Below are 19,076 nucleotides of genomic sequence, written 5' to 3'. Positions count from 1 at the left end.
TATCTATCATATATCAAGATTTTGATATTTTCTAACTTCATCCTGACCAATATAAGTTAAAAAAAAAGAGATTCAACATTTACAGTGAAAATAGCTCAAAATGATCTCTGACATTCAATTACACTTTTCATAATGATACATTTGCATGTGCATCATGCATATATGATTAAATGAAGAAAAGTAAAAGACAGAAAATGTCAATATAAACACTGTCTCTTGCTGATATGGAGTGTTGTGAAATCTCTCAGCTGCAGCATGGAAATTCATTTGTGACATGTTAGCCAGATGAGAAGCATTTTAGGGATGATGCATTTCTTTTGTTCAGATTGGTGGTTCTAGTTTTTACTCCTCAAAATGAACATGGTGGTTAATTTCCTAAAAAAAACACAAGTGTTACAAAAGTAGCAATAAAATCAGACATTCCACTCACCCACACACTGGGAGCTCACCTTCTTATTTAGGGTTTTATTGCAATTTTCTCTGCCCTAGTTTTTTTTCTCTCTCTCTCTTCTTAAAATTGAAACATTAATGGAATATTAAGTGGCACAGCTCTGCTCAATCAATGTTAGATTTACTCTTTTGTCACTTTTGCTTTTTGGTATTTGTATGCATTATCCCTCTCTCCAGCTCAGCCTCTACGTAATTAAAAACACACAACAGTTGCTCATAACTCTCTTGCTCATTTGTCGACATATTCTCTAGCTTTCAGGCTCTCCCCGCTTCATTTTCCTGCCTCCTATCCTCCTCCCCTGTGGGTTAATTATGATGTGTGTGAGGAGGGGTTAGGAGCTGGTTTGTTTTCTGCTGTCTCCAGGGACAGTCTTATGTGACAGAGATGTGTCCCTCTGTAATCTAATGGGCCCAGAGAAGATTTGGCTTTGCCTGTGGCATTAACAGTGTGGTCTTTAATGATGAAACCAGCGTTTGTGTGGTCCTTCGGTTGGCCTGAAGATTCCCTCCCTCGAAAACATTTCAGTCTGGTTAATATCTACTTTCGAGGAGGGAGATGCTAAGCTTTAACTAGAACCATTCCAAGATTTAGGCAAACACAGTTTCTTCTTATAAGGGCACTGAAAACGTCTGTGTGACTGTGCAATATTTTTTTTAGAGCTGCTAAATATTGTTTAACAATATTTTTTAGTTTTACAGATTTTATTTGGTAAAATAAAACGTACCAAAAGTCGTGCATTGTGTAAGATGAACAGAGGGAAAATGTGTATGTTTTTCCAAATAAAATCCTAGAAATGTGCAGAAATGGATTTGTTATCATCTGACCTGAGTTAGTAGTAGGTATAACCACTTTTTATGTGCAATGGCAAGTCGTCTGGAAATATCTCTACCAGCTTTGCACAATAGTGCAAGGTCACTGAGATTGGATGGAGAACGTCTAATCGGTTTTCAAGTCTTGCCACAAAATGTGAATAGATCTTCTATTCACTTATTGACTGTATGTGTAATACCCTGATCTCCCTATTCAGTCTCAAGTCTTTTGCAACTTCCAACAAGTCTTCTTCCACGTATTAACACACGTTGTTTGGCTTTGTCTACCTTCCCATCAACTGTGACCCATGACCCTGCTAATGAAATAGCATAGCATGATACTGCCAACATTTCACTGTGGCAGTGTAACGTTCAGTCTTAGTTTTCTGCTTTATGTAAAGTCTTGCAAGCAGACCAAAAAAGTCACTTTTGGTCTCTCCCATTAGTTACAGAAGAGCTGAACCCAAGAGCAGACAGGGAAAGATAATATCATGCTGGAAATCATATTTTTACTCAATGAGTTTTGCTTCATAAGGTACCACAGATGAGTTGGAACCTCAGGTGTCAGAGTATTGTGTGTTCAGGCGTTGTGAATACTTTTGTAAACATTTTATAGCTCTCTCAACTATAAAATGTTATAAAAGTGCATATGTTCTTTTCATTCTCCTCACTTTTTGATTAATACCAACAGAACTGGACTTATGCTGCAGCCCATTTCCTTTGCAATAGCTGAGTCTCCTCCTGCATACTTCCATATATAATCCATGCACAGTGCTGACTAAAGCTGAAGGTGGCAGCCTGCTGTTTGACTGTATGCTGCAAGAAACTGCTTCTTGCCACAGTTGGTAATACATCTTGCTTGCTTTTTCTCCCGCAGTGATGCTATATATCAGTGGCACTCTTACTGTTCGCATTTTGCACCAATGCTATTACATTGATGTGAAGTATGGTTTTCTTTCTCATATTTGTATTTATATGAAGGTACAAGGTCAACGGCTTTTTTGACCTTTAGAGGTTTGCTTGTGGTAAAAAGATGGAACCTGAGTGTTCTTTATCAACTATTAGTTTTCTTGTTGCATATGTGGCATATTTTTTATACTAGGTGCTCAAAGTACAAACATCTAGAAAAAACTACACAGAACACATCCCTGTATCCATAGAATATTCATGATTTATCAATATTTGAGAAGTGCTATACCGAGTTATAAAAGCCAAACAGAGTTCCTGTTTTGCTTTATTTTCTGCTAGATAAAAACAAGATTAGATGCAAGCACTTCTAGATTCAGCACAGTCTTTACAAGCGTGTGACTTTTTCACATTCCCCATGAATGTTTTAAAATGACAGTGCGTTTTTCTCAAGAAGGTGAACTTGACCCACTTGGATGAAAAGTTTGCCTTTTCTAAATCTTGACTGGATTAAGGGACTGTGCAGGAGGAAATGGTGGAATGAGACGTGAAAGTACTATGAGGTGAGATGAAGTTTGTAGTATATGCATGGAGTGGGAGTGGAAATTCATGGTGCGTTTGAGTGTGTGAAAGGAATAGGTAAGGCGGAGGAGCCCGGTATCCTGCTCTTGCCGCACTTCCTCTCCCCCAAACCTCCAGCCCCCCAACTTCCCCCCAGGGAGTGACAGATTATAGGCTGTAGCAGAAAGGAGAAACGCTGGAAGATTGAGAGGAGGGAGAATGATTTAGCAAGTGTTATCACAAGAGAGGAGAAATGTTTGACCCCCCACTGTGTGTAAGATTGTCTTATATTGATGGCTTCATCTCAAAGAGTCTTCTCAGGTGTTTATCTCCTCTTACGCCATATGTTGTTTCAAAGATAAATCTATTTCTTTGGATTGTCTACTCTCCGGCCCTTTAATTGGTGTTCATGCTGCAAAAGCAATCCACAAGTGTTCTTTGAGGCTCCCTTCATTCAATCACTCATTTTCTCTATGAAAATAGACAGCAGCAGAAGATCTGAGACAAGCTGAAAGTTAGTTCACTTTATTATTATTTTTATTGGCCCCAGATTGCTGTGCAGGAAGTAACTCCAACCATTCTGTTGCCACACTACGAGGTTTTTGCTTTGATAGATGACTCTTTCAATTAATCTAAGTTTTTATCTCAGTCACAAACCAGAGGCAAGAGATGATTAAGGAGTAGAGAAGAAAAATAAGTGAGTGGCTGACCGGTCTGTGTATACAAGAGCCGATGAATGAAACTCCCAGGTGATGAAGCTCTGCGTGATGACCTTGGGAGACCTGCAATTGTATTTGTCTGCCACATGCGAGGAGGTATAAAAAATTCTCTGCAGGGGTGTCTTTGAAGAGCCCCTCTGGTTGCATCAAATCAGAAAATTGTGATGGGGATTGATTTTTTTTCATATACATAACCTCACTGCAGGATGACCACCTAAGTAGATAAAAGTGAAATTCTACCAGCTGCCGCACAGAGTAAAGAGTCATAGAGCGACTAGCCTGCATAACTTCCTCAATACCTGATGTTCTGTGGATTACAGCCTACCGTTACACATATCATTAACTTCACCTTATTCTTCTCTTTTTGGTTTTCTTTTTTCAGAGTCGACCGTGTTCTTTCCTGAACCAATTCATTCAGTAGAGGAAGATGTCGGGGCGCTTTTCATCCCCGTACACCGCAGTGGAGACATAAGTGAGGTTCTCATGGTGGTCTGTTCCACACAGCAGGGTACGAATCTGCTCCTTTTTCTTTGTGTCTCCCACATGGTTGAGACTACTAAAATCAGGTTGTGCAGATCAGTGTGATCAGAAGAGTCTAATGATTTAAAATAATTTTTTATCAATTAAAGCTAACAAAATGAAAATGTGAAATTTTCAGATCACAATATGCTAATATTTTAATGTGAAGCCATGTGAAAAACTCAATTTAATCCAAATTATGATACAGCAATGTCTAATTCAACTCATTAGTTAAAGTCAATAAAAAAGTATCTCTTTAAGATCAGTCAGGTGCAGTTAAGAGGTTTACTTTGCAACTCTCCCTTATCCTGAGCAAGTGAAGACGAGTAACTCTCTTTCAACACGAAAAAACCCTCCATCAGAATCAAGCACAGTATGAGCTGTGCAGTTCAGGGGCAACAATCGGACACAACTAAACATAGTATCACTGGGCCAAGTGTATCTTTTAAGTAAAAACTACAGAAAAATAATACAAAGTTAATAAATAAATAAAGAATATAGGAATGTTGACTGAATGGAGAGTAGCAGTAAAAATTACAGTGTGGAAAAGGGGTCAGTGCAAACAGGAGCACAGCTATAGACATTGCTCTAAAGAATTTTAGTTGCTCTAATAATAGTCTTTATTGTATACCGTTTGTTGTCATATAATTAAGACTTTAAATACTGATGAAGAAATGGCAATTTAAATGCCGGGAATACATCATAGTAAAGGCCATAGTCCAAACCATGTTTTATCTTCATGCATTAGCTCCGCTACTGTTTACAGCACAGTTGAGTCTCAGGCTATGCCCCATAAGCTATGAGCTGTAATTATGCCTTTACAATCGTATTTAATTTTCTGCCAGTGTCACTCATCTTCCATTTTCTCCACAAACTCTCTAAACATCTCCTCGCACTCCTTTTTTCCTGGTTCTTCCAAAGGTTCTGCCACAGGAACAATCCCCACCACCGTTCTGTCCTACTCAGACTACATTTCACGTCCGGAGGAACACAGCAGCATCCTTCGATTCGACAAAGGAGAGCGGGAGAAGATGTGCCGCGTGGTGATCATTGATGACTCTCTGTACGAGGAAGTGGAGAGCTTCAATGTGATTCTGACCCTGCCTGTTGGAGGTCGGCTCGGAATGCACTATTCTACCACTAAAGTCAGCATCCTCAAAGACATAGATGATGGTAAGCCACAGTTTGATTTGTTGTTTTATGTGTTTGATGATATCTAGATTACAACTGCTCCATTAGTTACCGTACATACTGTAAGTTCCACTTAACAACTGTGTGCTACTTACTTCGTGTTGGTCTGTCAAATAAAATCCCACATAGTGACAAAATATTTAAAAGTTATAGAGGTGGGGACTTTTTAATTAACTATAGTCCGCTTTCTGTTTTTGGAGCAGTCTCAGGTCTGCTCAGCATTTACGGATAGAAGAATATCACAGCCTGAGGTGTTACTAATTGTCACCCACAGTAAAATGTTTTTCTGTTTTTGTTCTATAAATGTAACCTTGAAATTATAATCTTTCTTAATTATAATGTGTATTTCTCAGAAGAAAAAAATAAAGAAAGACTCAGACCATCAACAACTCGTATGCAGCAGTGACACTGATATATAACAGAAAACTAAGACAAATTTCAAAATTAATGACAAAAATATTAAGTAAATCATAAATTGTTTTTTGTCTCTTTTAGTAGCAATAGCTTGACAATTATTTCTTTTTATAATCTTCTAAGTTTCTTATATTATTCTACAATTTAAAACATCTTTGTTAAATGATTTTTACAGGCATACTTATAGGTTTACCAGGACTCATATGTACAGTATGTACATATGTACTGTTATCCATGTTTTCTTTCAACTCTAATAATTGGGAAGGCAACATATGTAGTTATAATTTAAAAATAAAGGAAGGAATTGTATATATATATATATATATATATATATATATATATATATAATCATATATATATATATATAAGACCTTCTGTTAAAATGCTGTGTTTGATTGCAGCCAGTGTGTGTTTACATCACCCCTGGTTTTATTTCCAGTTTCACTTCACTTCAAGCTTCAAGTCAGTTCTTATCTTAAGACAGCTCTTTAATAAACACAGAAGACGCTGTATAGTGTGACTGGCCCACATATGGCACTCAACATATAAATTCCTTGTTTTTATTGGCTTTTGTGCTCTTGGTGTATAAACACAAGACTGGTTTCTATTTTCTCTGTCTCCAGTAGAAACTGTCCTCATTACTTGTCTTTTCATGTAGCGAGAAAACAAGTGCATTCATTTGGCTGTCACATAATGTAAAGGAAATGTGCAAGAAAGAGAACATGTTCATATGTAAGGGACCTTTTTGGCAGAGGGAGGAGAAGAGCTCCATCTAAAGCCTTTATTTACTTCCTTTTTCCCAAAATACTTGGGATGCTGTCGAAAATGCAAAGAACAGAACCCCAAAAATCCCTTGAGTCTTGGATTTAGCTGAAATGGAGCAAACAAAAGACACCAGCACTTGAAACAAAGAAGCTATTGTTTTTTACCAATATGTACACTGTTTTAAATAGGGACCACTGTCATAGTCAATGTCTTCTGCCTCTAAGTTGTAATGTTTCTTAATTCTATGAAAAAGAAATTCCAAGTGTTGCAGCTCATGTGGACGTGCTTCACTTTCGCTTAATTAAACTATTTGACAGACTATACAAATTTCAATGCACTGGTAAAATATTTGAATATTTAATCCTGTTTCCTTCCCATAAATGAAATTGTTATGTCATCTGGCACTGCTTTGAATTGATTTAAAACTTATCTCTCTGACTGTCAACTTCAAGTCCATCTGAACAAATCACCATTTTCACCAGCTACTTCAGGTATACCCCAGGGTTTTGTTCTTGGTCCATTACTGTTTATCATTTATCTTTTCCCGCTTGATCTCATTTTCAGAAAATGTTGTATTAATTTTCACGAGTCTGCAGATGACACCTGCTCTACCTCTCTACCAAGCCTATCCCCATCTTTCCACCATCCTTCCTTTTAGACTGTCTCTGTGAAATTAAATTATGGTTCATTCAAAACTCTCATAAACTAAACATAAAGAAAATGTAATTTCTTCTTGTTGGCACTAAGTCTTCCTTATCAGATGAATCAGCGTACCAATGCTGAGATAGCTCTCATTAAGTTTAGGGTTAAGAGCATCCAATACCTTTTGCTGATCTATCCGGAAGCCTAATTTGATCCGGTTCAGGTTAAGTTTGATACTGTGTAGTATTTCTTGTTCGGTGGCCTTGATTGACTTGAAAAGCCTTCAATTAAAATGTGTTATTAATATCATTGCTACTACTATTTTTAGTGTCCAACTGGTCACCAGTTCGTCAGGACCGGGTAATTCATGTAACTGCGAAGCCTCAACAGCCTCATCAATTTTTCCTTTTCTCTACACTTCATCAAATTGAAATGTACCATGGCAGTACAACATTTTGATCTCGATTTACACACCTTCAAAAATAAACAGTTTTATCACAGTTTGAGATACATACATGAGTTACATAATCAAAAAGAGCTTAACCAATAACACCTCTGAATGTTTTTGTCATGTAAATACAGTTCTAACCCAAGAGATTTGTTCTTTGCTAACAAGCAATGCACAGTGTTTCTCTTTGCTTTTTGTGCAAAGGCAAAAACTTTAAGCAAGGGATTTTTTTTCATGGCTTTCTGTTAATAACAGGTACCACTCTAGAAATATTAGATTCCTGTAATCAATGTAACAATCACTAACACTAATAAAATATGTTTATGAAATTGAAGAAGTACTTAAAAATGTTTTATTTTTTTCATCTGGTACATACTGTGTTTATAAATCTTTCTTCTTATCTCTCTTTGCATCTTTCTGTCTCGCTCTGTATCTCATTTTTATCTGTCTCTTTCTCTCTCCCCCTTTCAGTTGTTATCTACTGTATATTTCTTTCTTATTGGTCTTCCAGGAAAACTTGTATAAAGTTATTTCCTTTCCGAAGAGAGATAGGTGATTGAGGTGTGAACATGTAGAGACAGAAATACATTTAATGTTATCCAGACAGAATAATAAAATTATTGAAATTAACTAATCACAGATAATTACTACATGCCATGATCTTCTTGGGAGAGCGGCCATTCTTGTTGGTGGGGCAGAGCAGGGTGTTGGATAATGGTAGGGGAATCACTGAAATACACAAATATGCATCTGCACACATCTAGTGAGAAATAGGAGCAGCAAACCTCAGGAAAGTGATTAACATACAGAAGAGGACCCAATATAGAGTCCTAAGGTTCACCAACATTACCAACAACCTTTTCAACAATTACTTCATTTATATGAACACATTGTTTTGTATTTATCAGATATGATTTTGTTTATTTTATTTAATTTTACCAATGTTTCCTTTCAACAAGAAGGTTGTGGGGTCAACTCATAGCCTTGGGTCTTTCATCAGGGACTTTGCATGTTCTTCCTGTGCATGCACAGATTATCCATAGGTACTCCAGCTTCTTCCAACAGTTCAGTTAAATGGTTATTGTACATTTTCCTTTCTAGTGAGTTTGAATGGTTGTTTCTCTTGTGTGTCTCTGTGTTGCCCTGTGATAGACTAAGTGACAGGACACTGAGTGTATCTGCCCAAAGACCACTGGAGAAAGGCACCTATTAATGACTAATTAGGATATCATCAGGTTTATCCATTGGGGTTACACCTACAGTTTATGTAACACTGTTTTGTCTTTGGCCGATTTTTGTTTATGAATTACCATGCTCTGCAGAACTTTTATTCAATTAAAAAAATGTTAGATTTTTCATATAAGGCAGTTACTTCTTGCCTGCCCAGTCCAATCAGGTCCTCCCTCAGGCCCTAATTATGACAATTCAGTTATAGACTTCTTATGGAGGATGGTTCCTCACTCGTCTTTTGCTAGAGGATGTGGTTTAAATTTATTTCAGACCAACTAAATGTTTCCTCTGTAAACGTTTTTAATGTTCAGCATGCCATATCTTAGTGATGTTGTGTACTATATTACATGTAAAGCAGTGTTAAATTTGCTTTGCAACTGTTTTATTTATTTACATATATTTTAGTCTGTTTAGAAAATAGACTGCTAATATATCAGCCGTATGGTTTACTAATACTTTTACTCCCCTCCTCCCCACACCTTCTCTGGTAGTTTCTAGTTTGGAGTCTAAGTTCTTTTCAGAAAAATGAAGTCTTAAAACTTTTGACAGTTTTCCCTTAAGAATAATCCCAGGCTTCCTATTTAATGGGCTTATCAAGCTGTTTGTGTAACAATATTATGTCAGGGAGAGTTCATTCAGGCAAACTGATTAAAAAACAAAAGTATTATAACTAAGAATTCCTTTAAAGGAATTCAACTGTTTTTCTGTTCAAGCATCTGGGGCAAGTTAACCAAAAATCTGACACAATTCTGAACGTTAGTAAACTGTCAGTATTAAGGCAGCTTTGGTGCGTAGTTCAAAGAAATGCAAATGTGTTTGCAAAAGCCCAACTCCTGAGAGAGATGATATGTCAATTTCTGTCTCCCGAAGGATAATACGGCACCTGACAGCTCTCTAAAACCTCTACCCAGGCAGACCAATGGCAGCATGTTTCTCACTAATATCCTTGATTTTTTCCAAGAAAAATGTTAAAACAAATGGTATAACAGCATGTGTTTATTAATGTCTGCATGCCTCTTTATGTGACTCTGTCTACCCACAATAAGTTATTTTTAGACTTTAATCGCTGCATCAAAAGTAAAGGGTGTGAAAACCGCAAAAACGGAGAAAATTCTCAAGTGACTGTCGCTGCTCTCTTACACTCATTTTTTTTCTTCCCCTGGTCAAAGTCAACTATTTCATTCTCCTTCCATCTATTTCTTATACACTGCCTGCCTCACTTCTCTCCCACACTCACGTTCCTCCACATCAGCTAAAAAAAGGCTCTAGGATGTCTGCTCGATTTAGTACTGACTTAGATGAAACTCTATAGTTCCTGTCTGCTGCGTCCTGCATGGCTACACTCTTAAGTCTGGAAGTGAGTGTTGTTATCACCGTGTTACACGCACAATAATGTTGAGCTTGTTTTGTTTTGGTTGCACCCAGTCATAGTGGGTCTGTCAAGTTTTAACCTATTTTATTTATTCAGTACTAATGAAATGTTTGCATGCAGTCATCGAGGACATCCTAAATTTGGACCTGTTGGTATCTACATTTGCATTTAATTGTAGAGCTTCTCTGATCCACAGTTGGTCAAAATCAAAAATACAGACTCAAGTCAATACATAGTAGGCCACTAATATTTGGCATCTCGCTTATCAAGATGCATTAAAATAACATATACTTTGTACCATTAAAAAAAAGCTTTTGGCAGCATTTTGACTTGATGCTTGACCACTTTTCTTAACAGAAAAGGCAGAGCAAATTTAATACATGTCTCAAATGGGAGAATGTGTCGTCAAGACAAGTATTAGCTCTGCACTCCACAAATCTAATCTTATGTAGAAGGAGCAGTGAGGATGCCATTGTTAAACAAAACCATTAAAAGTCTCATTCAGAGTTTGCAATTGTTGAAAGAAAGCCAGAAAAGATCCTATTTCCAAGCATTGCTTTATGAATAGCTCCTGCATTTCTTGTTTGCCCCAAGTAATGCAGGAAAAGAAGGCGATTTTGTCAGATGCCGCCATAGCTGTTTGGTCTATATGTGAAACCCTATGTCTTACAGAAACATAACCTTCCAAATTATTCTGAACACACAAGGCCTAGAATGAAAGGGAGTGACGGTAGCAACCTGCTGTGCAGATATTATTCTGCTCCAAAGGCAGGAAGCTGGTCCGTGTGGATGGGAAGATAGATTGAGATAGGCAGAAGGCAATGCTGGAAGAAGACCTGTTAGCAGCTGCAAAAGATGTGAAAAAGGTGAAAAATGTCAAGAGATATGAAGACTTTTGCAAGGCACTGCACATTTTGTATAGATATGTAACATTTCTGAAAACCTTTTACATTGTACAAGGCTTGTGATTTCCTGTGTCTTATTTAATCTTCAACCATTAAGATGAAGGTGTTCATTATTTGAAAGTGGATATTTTTTTCAAACTGGTACACAAAGACACACTTGTAGGGTCTGATTTCTTAGCTGTATTCCCAAAACTGGACGATGCTTAAAAGTACAGCTGAGAATGCTTTATAAAGTGCATTTAAAGGTGCAGCGGTGACACAAATGCCTTCAGACACCCACAAAGTAGTAATTATCGCAATTTGTTTTCACACCTTCCCCAGCCTTCAGTCACACACTGAAGTGCTAAAGCAGAGGCGTGGCCCCAGTAGGGAGAAAGGATGTGTCTCTCATTCATCACTCATCAAGTGGTGTAAAAGTTGGGATATGTGTGACGGCAGACATGAAGGCCATGTATGCAAGTTTGCACAGGGGTCCTCTCTGTGCGCAAAGAAATGTTAGCCAGAATTTATGTCATATGTTAAGCAAAAATACACAGTTCATCAATTAATACTGGTAGAAAATCAAGAAAATGCATGCAACTGGCCCATCTTTTTTCATTGGTCAAATGCCATTATCCATGTATGGTTATTTTTTTTCCCCCCACCTACTCATTCTGCGCTGTTTTCTTTTACTTTGCCAGCATGAAAATTCACAAATTCTAAATGAACTTCAAACCAGCGCTACATCTGTTGATTGTGTGTGGGAGGAAAAGGTAAAAGAGGAGAACGAGAGGGCACAGGCTGCACTTGATGTTTGGTGTTACCCTGAGCTGTCACTTCTTCCATGACGCTTAGAGTCAGAATGCACTGTTGACAATTTTCTTAAAGCCTTTATTATATTCACTGCTTTGGTTATTGTTTGCTGGACCAGTTAAAGCACTTAAATAAAATCAATAGCGATAGATAGATAGATAGATAGATAGATAGATAGATAGATAGATAGATAGATAGATAGATAGATAGATAGATAGATAGATAGATAGATAGATAGATAGATAGATAGATAGATAGATAGATAGATAGATAGATAGATAGATAGATAGATAGATAGATAGATAGATAGATAGATAGATAGATAGATAGATAGATAGATAGATAGATAGATAGATAGATAGATAGATAGATAGATAGATAGATAGATAGATAGATAGATAGATAGATAGATAGATAGATAGATAGATAGATAGATAGATAGATAGATAGATAGATAGATAGATAGATAGATAGATAGATAGATAGATAGATAGATAGATAGATAGATAGATAGATAGATAGATAGATAGATAGATAGATAGATAGATAGATAGATAGATAGATAGATGGGTGGGTGGAGGTGGGATAGGGGGTTGATGTTTTATCTTCTCACAAAAGTAATATGACAGTTGCTATTTTTAGATTACAACCCAGAATATAAGAAGAAGCAAGTGAGAACGACTGTCATTTGACAGCAGAACTTGTGAAAGATGCATCTGTCTAATACACACTGGACTGCCTCTACTGCCTTAGGAAACAATCCCTGTTCAAACAAGCCTTTGAGCTTTCTTGGAAAAGGGAGGGGAGGGGCTTGGCACTTTCTCTGTCTTGTCATCTCACTGCTTCAGCATCCAGAGATAAAGACATGCATGCAGAGAGACTTTGTTTTCAGTGTTAACTTCATCCTCATTTGTAAAAAGTACTTAGTTCTTTTGTCAGGAGAAGAAACTCAGCCTTCTCCCAGTGGGACTATTTCACCCTCAGTGTGCTTCTTTGTTATTTGCAAAAGCTTGAAAAAGGAATTGGGGTGTATTGCTGCTGAAATTCTGTAAACCTTTTATTTTTTAGAGTACTGACAGATTGATTGATGAGTTGTGTGTAGTAAAGAGATGAAAACTCCTACCAAGGAGCTAATAGGTTAAATACTATCATGTTGTCTGAAAACATAAGAGCGTAACATTTTGCCCTCCAAAGTTGGCTTTGTGTGAACGAATAAAGTTGATGAACAGAGGCACTGTTTCTGTGTGAAAGGGCAAATGACAATTAACCGAGAAGTTGAATGAGAGGACAGGAAAGGTTGCAAGGTCAGGCCTCCCTGCAGTTTGACGTCAGACTAATGTGCGGTTGGGTGTTTAACCCCTGTCCCTGGGCTATGCCTTTACAAATAATTCATGTGCCTGCTGACAGGTCTGTGTTAAACCAGCATGTGGCAACAACAAAGAAACACTAAAATGTTGATCTTAAACTTAAGCATAGAATAGTTACGTGGGGTTTAAAGTAAATGGTAAGATGTCAAAGTCAGGAAATCAGCACCAGAAAGCACTTTTGTAAAATGATTGAAGCTAAAGCAGTAGGTAAACTGTAAACTGATGACAGGACCTTCTACATGGTACACATCGATGAACATTTGTTTTTATGGCTATTTTAGGTTGGTCTCTGTTCTATCGGTCTACGGCCCAATAGATAGTTCCCACAGTAAGTGAACCTGGAAATGCTCCAGATCGTTAATACACAGGTAAACAGTGTTACCCTAGTAGCAGTATTATAAGCTGAGGTTAAATTTTTTATTTTTTTTTTATTTTTTATTTTTTAATGCTTTTTATGCTTTTTGCTTTTCAATGATAATTGTTACTAGGTTTGGTTACATTATACTGTATGCTGAAGTACAGCAGCAGCTCTGTAATTGTTTGTCAAGCCTGTGTTGCAACAAGAAGAATGTAAATGTACATCTGCACATCTATATTTGATAGTTACATTTCATATTTTGTGCAAACAGTATTATGTTATCGTCGTGGAAGATTGACAGTGTTTTATGTTTTTGTTATGACATACAAATACATTGTATTGAATATATTTAAAACATTTTTAATGAACTAAATCAAGTTATGTGCATAGCTGTTAACTAAAACATAATTACTTAAATAGTCCTAAAAGACTGAAATAGTTTATAACAGTATAAAATGCAGAGAGCCTTGAGGCTCTGGTAGTTGTTGAAAGTATTATTCACATCAACAGAGTAGAAAGTAATTGCATGGCGCTAATATCAATAAAGAAACAGGAATAATTCAGTCATTGATGTATAGCTATTGATCCAGACAGTTGTCGAATCATCCTCTTCTGTAATTTGGAGTTTCTGAATTAGTAATTCAGGCTACAACAGAGCAGCCCCCAGTGTATTAAATGCATTAGGTGTATCTGTTAACATGATCCTGGTAGTGCTGCCTCATCCTTCCCTCCTTACACTGCTGTCACCAGCATGGATGTTTGCTGCAAAGTAAAATGGATTCATGGTTTTATCATGGATCCAGCTGAAATCAAGACTCATTGAACCAAGCAGTATTTTTTAAAACTATTGCCAAATTTTGGTGAGCTTGTGCAAATTTTAGCCTCAGTTTCCCATTCCTAGCTGACAGGAGGGACACTCAGTGTGGTCTACTCCTGCTGCCATCTGCTTCATGGTTCTATTAGGCTGACAAGTCAGAGACAAAGGACTCAAATGTACAAATTACACAGGAACTCTGTTCATTTCCTTTAATGGAGAAACGGGTCAGCGCACAGATATATTGTCCAACAAGGTGGAATAATCCAGAAATCTTTGAGGCAAAAGGTGTCACAGGATGGATAATGTATAATCTGCAGACAGGTTAGAAATCCAGAAAACTGAAACCATGTCATACACTACAGGCTAGCAGAAACAAAGCCTTTTAGACTACAGTCAAAGCTAACACGGTGTACAGGCAAAGATAACTTAACTACATGTACGCACACGCAGAAAGATGGATACCAGGTAGGGCATAAAATGGAGGAGTCTAGAATGAGAAACATCATTACCAACATAAAATAGGAGTAAATAATTCAGTCAAACAGGAGTAACAGGTATATAAAATCTAAAGATTAATCTGAGAAAACTACTTTATGCTCATCACAGGTTTGATTGTATGTGCTTTCAAAGATAGTATTACTTATAACTTTTTTATGTAACAAATTATTTGAGCTACTGTTACCTTTCTGTCTTTTCAAACCAGTTTATCTGTCCCCCTATCACCTCTAACATCAACAAGGCATTTTCATTTGCTAAACTGCTGCATGCTTGATATTATCGCAAGAGACCCTTGGGCATAAAATAGATCAGCAGTTTGTGAAATACTGAGACCAGCTGACACCAACAACCTGGTACCTTAATAAGGGATATTGAACTCAATACAATGGGAAGTTTTTTCCTTGAACAATGAAGCTTAAAGTCAGGATTTGTCAATGCGTTTGATCAACCCTTGCAACTTTTCAAACACATTTAAGCATAAATAGATATTTTATGTTGACAACACGTTTATTTGCCAGCCAACCTGATTTTTCTGTCACCATTCTGCAGCTCCCGTGTTTTACTTTGGAGAGGTCCAGTATCATGTGGATGAAAGTGATGGCTATGTGGAGGTCAATGTGTGGAGGACAGGAACCGATTTGTCCAAAACGGGGACTGTGACAGTCCGTTCTCGGAAGGTGGAGCGTGCTTCTGCTGAAGGCAGGTTTCCAATCAAATATTGGTTTTAAATATTTTGAAAATAATTAAATGTATCACTAATCCTCATAAGTCTTTATTCTGTATGTCTCCTCAACAAAATCCTGTTTTTTCCCTCTCTCTGTTCTATTTGCAGCTGGTATTGACTATGTGGGCATAAGTCATAATTTGGACTTTGCCCCAGGTGTCAGCATGCAGACATTTAAGGTCACAATTTTGGACGATATGGGACAGCCAGAGCTGGAGGGGGCCGAGAGCTTTGAGTTAGTTCTGCAAATGCCTGTGAATGGTATTCTAGGAGAACCTGGAAAAGCTACAGTCTTCATCAATGACTCACAGTCTGACAGTAAGTAATAAAATTGAACCTTTACATATTCTGTTCTGTTTATAGCTTTGAATATGAAATAAACATACTGTATGATAAGCATAGACTACATAAGGTCACGGTCCTTGTCTCATGATTCTTTGCCTATCTATAGTTATTGAATAATTCTCTGTCAATACACACAATAATAATAACACACCAATACTATGTTACATGTTATTGTTTTCATTCATTGCATTGTTGTTATCATTAAAAATGATGACATAGGTCATCTATGATGCAATAGAAATTTTATCACTGTTCATTTCATTTGATCGCCAGTGCCGAAGGTCCATTTTCGTGAACCGGTTTACAGTGGAGAGGAGAGTGATGGTCAGATAACAGCAACAGTGTACCGCAGTGGCGACATCTGGCACAAATCCTCTGTTCGCTGTTACTCCCGTCAGGGCACCGCACAAGTTGCCTCTGACTTCGAGGAGCGTCCCAACACAGATGCTTCTATCATCACTTTTTCACCTGGTATATTTGATCAAACATTTATGTTTTTTTATACTTTGTATATTTTAAATCGTAATTTTATGTTGAGTTAATATTTACATTTATAAGAATGTTATTGCTTTAGAGCAGTGGTTTCCAATCTCTTTTAGACAGACCCCACTCTTTGCGTAGACAGTATGCACTCCTTATATCATGCTCACATGCATACCCTATGTTTGTACTTGTGCTTATGGTCCATGAAGCCATAAAGAAAACTTTGTTGAATAAAATATTTTTTGGACAATTTTACAAAAAACATTCAGCTTTTTATACTTTTGTGCAGGAGTAAGAGTTCAGGATTTAGCGACTTAAAAAGAATAACTCCAATTTTAGTCCTCCAAAGACCTCTTTAAAAATTCTGCTATTCTTCTGAGTCAGTTTTTAAATTTTTGGGGAATCACTGCTTTGGAGAACAGTCAAATTTGTTTAGTCTGCTTTTAAATTAAGGCTTTAATTGTTTTGTGTCAACAATTTTTCTCCTCACATTAGGGGAGGTGGAGAAGCCGTGCATCCTGTCACTGGTTGATGATGCATTGTACGAGGAGGTTGAAGAGCTAAGGCTGGTCTTAGGGACACCAAAGAGCAGCTCACAGTTTGGCGCATCAGTTGGATCTCTTAATGAGGCTCTGCTTCAAATAAAGGACACAGCTGACAGTAAGTGAGACAAAGAACAAACTATTGGTCAGATATGTTAGGCTGTGGTGCCAAGTAGGACGTTTTCTATAATTTGACCGTTTTAAGATTTTATTTTGCTGTACTTGTCTTCTTTTTTATTTTCCAGAACCAATCATTCGGTTTGCAGAAACCAAGTTCAACATTAATGAACCGAAGGAAACTGGGACTGTGGCAACTGTGAAGATCCCTGTGGTACGAGTTGGCGACACATCAAAAGTGTCAGTGGTTCGGGTTCATACCAAAGATGGGTCAGCCGTCTCAGGAATGGATTATTACCCAGTGTCTCAAGGTGAACTTTATAAACACTTTAGAAGTTGTTATAGAAGGTCAGCAGGACTGCAAAAATCTGCATAAAAATGACTAAAATTTCTTAAGGAAAAGCAATATTTTCCCAAATGTGCAAAACACAATTGAAGTTCACCAAAATATGTAAAAACAGATGTTCTTCGTAAGAATGCTAAAACCATCATTTGTGTGCAACTTACTATCTGTTTTTCCTTTGAGTACTTATTAGTATAACGAAGACAATTAAAAGTACTCAAAAACTTTAAAAATCAGCTTTTCAAAAACATTACTTTTAAGACATACTTTTGGTCAATTTTCATTTTGAATTAGTAAAAGATTAAAATAATTTCCTGTATCTGTAAAAGAAGCAAGAAAAAATAAGTACCAACCAAATTGGCTAGGGATGTTAATTTCTTTCATAAAGGGGAGCGAAATGTCTGCAAAACTCTGGTGAAGGATCATGTAATTTTTAATTGAATTTCAGTCATCTGTTCATACTCTCCTAGTTGGATGATTCCATTCAGCTCTTTCAGAAAGTCTCACGTTTAACTTGTGTGGATGAAGACATCCAGCCTTTTTAAAATTTTACCCTTTTTGTAGTTGATTCTTGCATTTCTCATTACTTTCATATATGGAAAGTGTGTCATTTTTTTTGCAATATTATGTCACAGCATCACTTTTTTTTATTCAAAAGTCTTCTTCAAAAAGATGAAACACCTTTGAAACTGTGCAGAAACAGAGTGGGGATTCAAACCAGCAACCCACTGAGTCTTGGACACTTAGGTGTCCATGCTCAAAGATCCCTCTCACTGTGAGATTTTTAAAGAAATTTTTAGCTAATCAAATGTTTAGTTTCGGATTTTCATACAACTTTGCCAGAAATACCATCATACATACTGTAAGGTATTAAAACATCTAGTTTAATGTGTGTTGCCTTTTTGTTTCCTGAGTGGATCTGTACATTAAGCATAATGAAAGAGAACCCTGGCCTTGATGGCATCTGTTTTTGTTGCCACATAAATATGACAGAGATGAATACATTACACAAACACTTTTGCTAATGATGTGTTTGTCCTGTTTTTGTGCAATTCATTAGCTGCATTTAAAGCTGTTTGTGTCTGTGCCCAGACATCAAGTTTAAACAGGGGGAGAAACAACATGTCATAGAGGTGGAGGTATTGGCTGATGGAGTCAGAGAAATGAGGGAGGCTTTTACAGTCCATCTAAAGCCTGATGAAAACATGGTGGCTGAAACTCAGGTCAGTCATGCTTTCATTCCTTTTACCACAATATTACTATTGCACTTAATTTGGGGAGCTTTACAAACTGTAAATGTGAAAAGAAGTATAGAGCCATATTTATTCAGGTCAGTCAGTCCCTGAGAGACGAGGGATCTGTTTTTTAGGAGTGTGCTGAACAGACAACAGCAGCACTTTGCTGTAATGAAAATATTTCACAATAAATAATAGATCATTTAAGAAAAGGAAAGAGCATCCAGCACACTAAAAGAGCCTGAGATAGAAACAGAAAAGGGTGTAGTTGAAGAAGAATCTGAATAAAGAATTTAAAGACAGGCAGCTGTCATCACTCCCAAACTCTTTCTTGAACAGGTGACGAAAGCTATAGTTTACATTGAGGAGTCCAACAGCATGGCTGATGTCACCTTCCCCTCCTCACCCCTTGTCATGTCACTGCTTCATTACGATGATGTCGCCAGGACAGCGGACAACTTCCACCCACCAGCTGGCTACCCAGTCATCTGTGTCACAGTGAGTCAAGCAGCACATCTGACTG

The 19,076-nt window shown here is 37.2% G+C and overlaps 1 protein-coding gene across 1 annotated transcript in view; it reads left to right on the top strand.

The window, feature by feature from the left end:
- frem2 (FRAS1 related extracellular matrix protein 2) overlaps positions 1-19,076 on the top strand; it is a 68,526-nt gene that overhangs the window by 37,027 nt on the left and 12,423 nt on the right. The window contains exons 5-13 of the mRNA XM_023342793.1: positions 3,829-3,954; positions 4,887-5,138; positions 15,314-15,463; positions 15,597-15,806; positions 16,107-16,304; positions 16,812-16,976; positions 17,104-17,286; positions 18,411-18,541; positions 18,893-19,051. Coding sequence (XP_023198561.1) covers positions 3,829-3,954; positions 4,887-5,138; positions 15,314-15,463; positions 15,597-15,806; positions 16,107-16,304; positions 16,812-16,976; positions 17,104-17,286; positions 18,411-18,541; positions 18,893-19,051 — 1,574 coding nt within the window. The remainder of the gene's footprint in view (positions 1-3,828; positions 3,955-4,886; positions 5,139-15,313; positions 15,464-15,596; positions 15,807-16,106; positions 16,305-16,811; positions 16,977-17,103; positions 17,287-18,410; positions 18,542-18,892; positions 19,052-19,076) is intronic.

Source organism: Xiphophorus maculatus, chromosome 11 (genome assembly GCF_002775205.1).
Source record: "Xiphophorus maculatus strain JP 163 A chromosome 11, X_maculatus-5.0-male, whole genome shotgun sequence".
NCBI lineage: Eukaryota > Metazoa > Chordata > Actinopteri > Cyprinodontiformes > Poeciliidae > Xiphophorus > Xiphophorus maculatus.
Note: the sequence above shows the minus strand (reverse complement) of the source record. Positions and strands in the feature narration are given on the sequence as shown.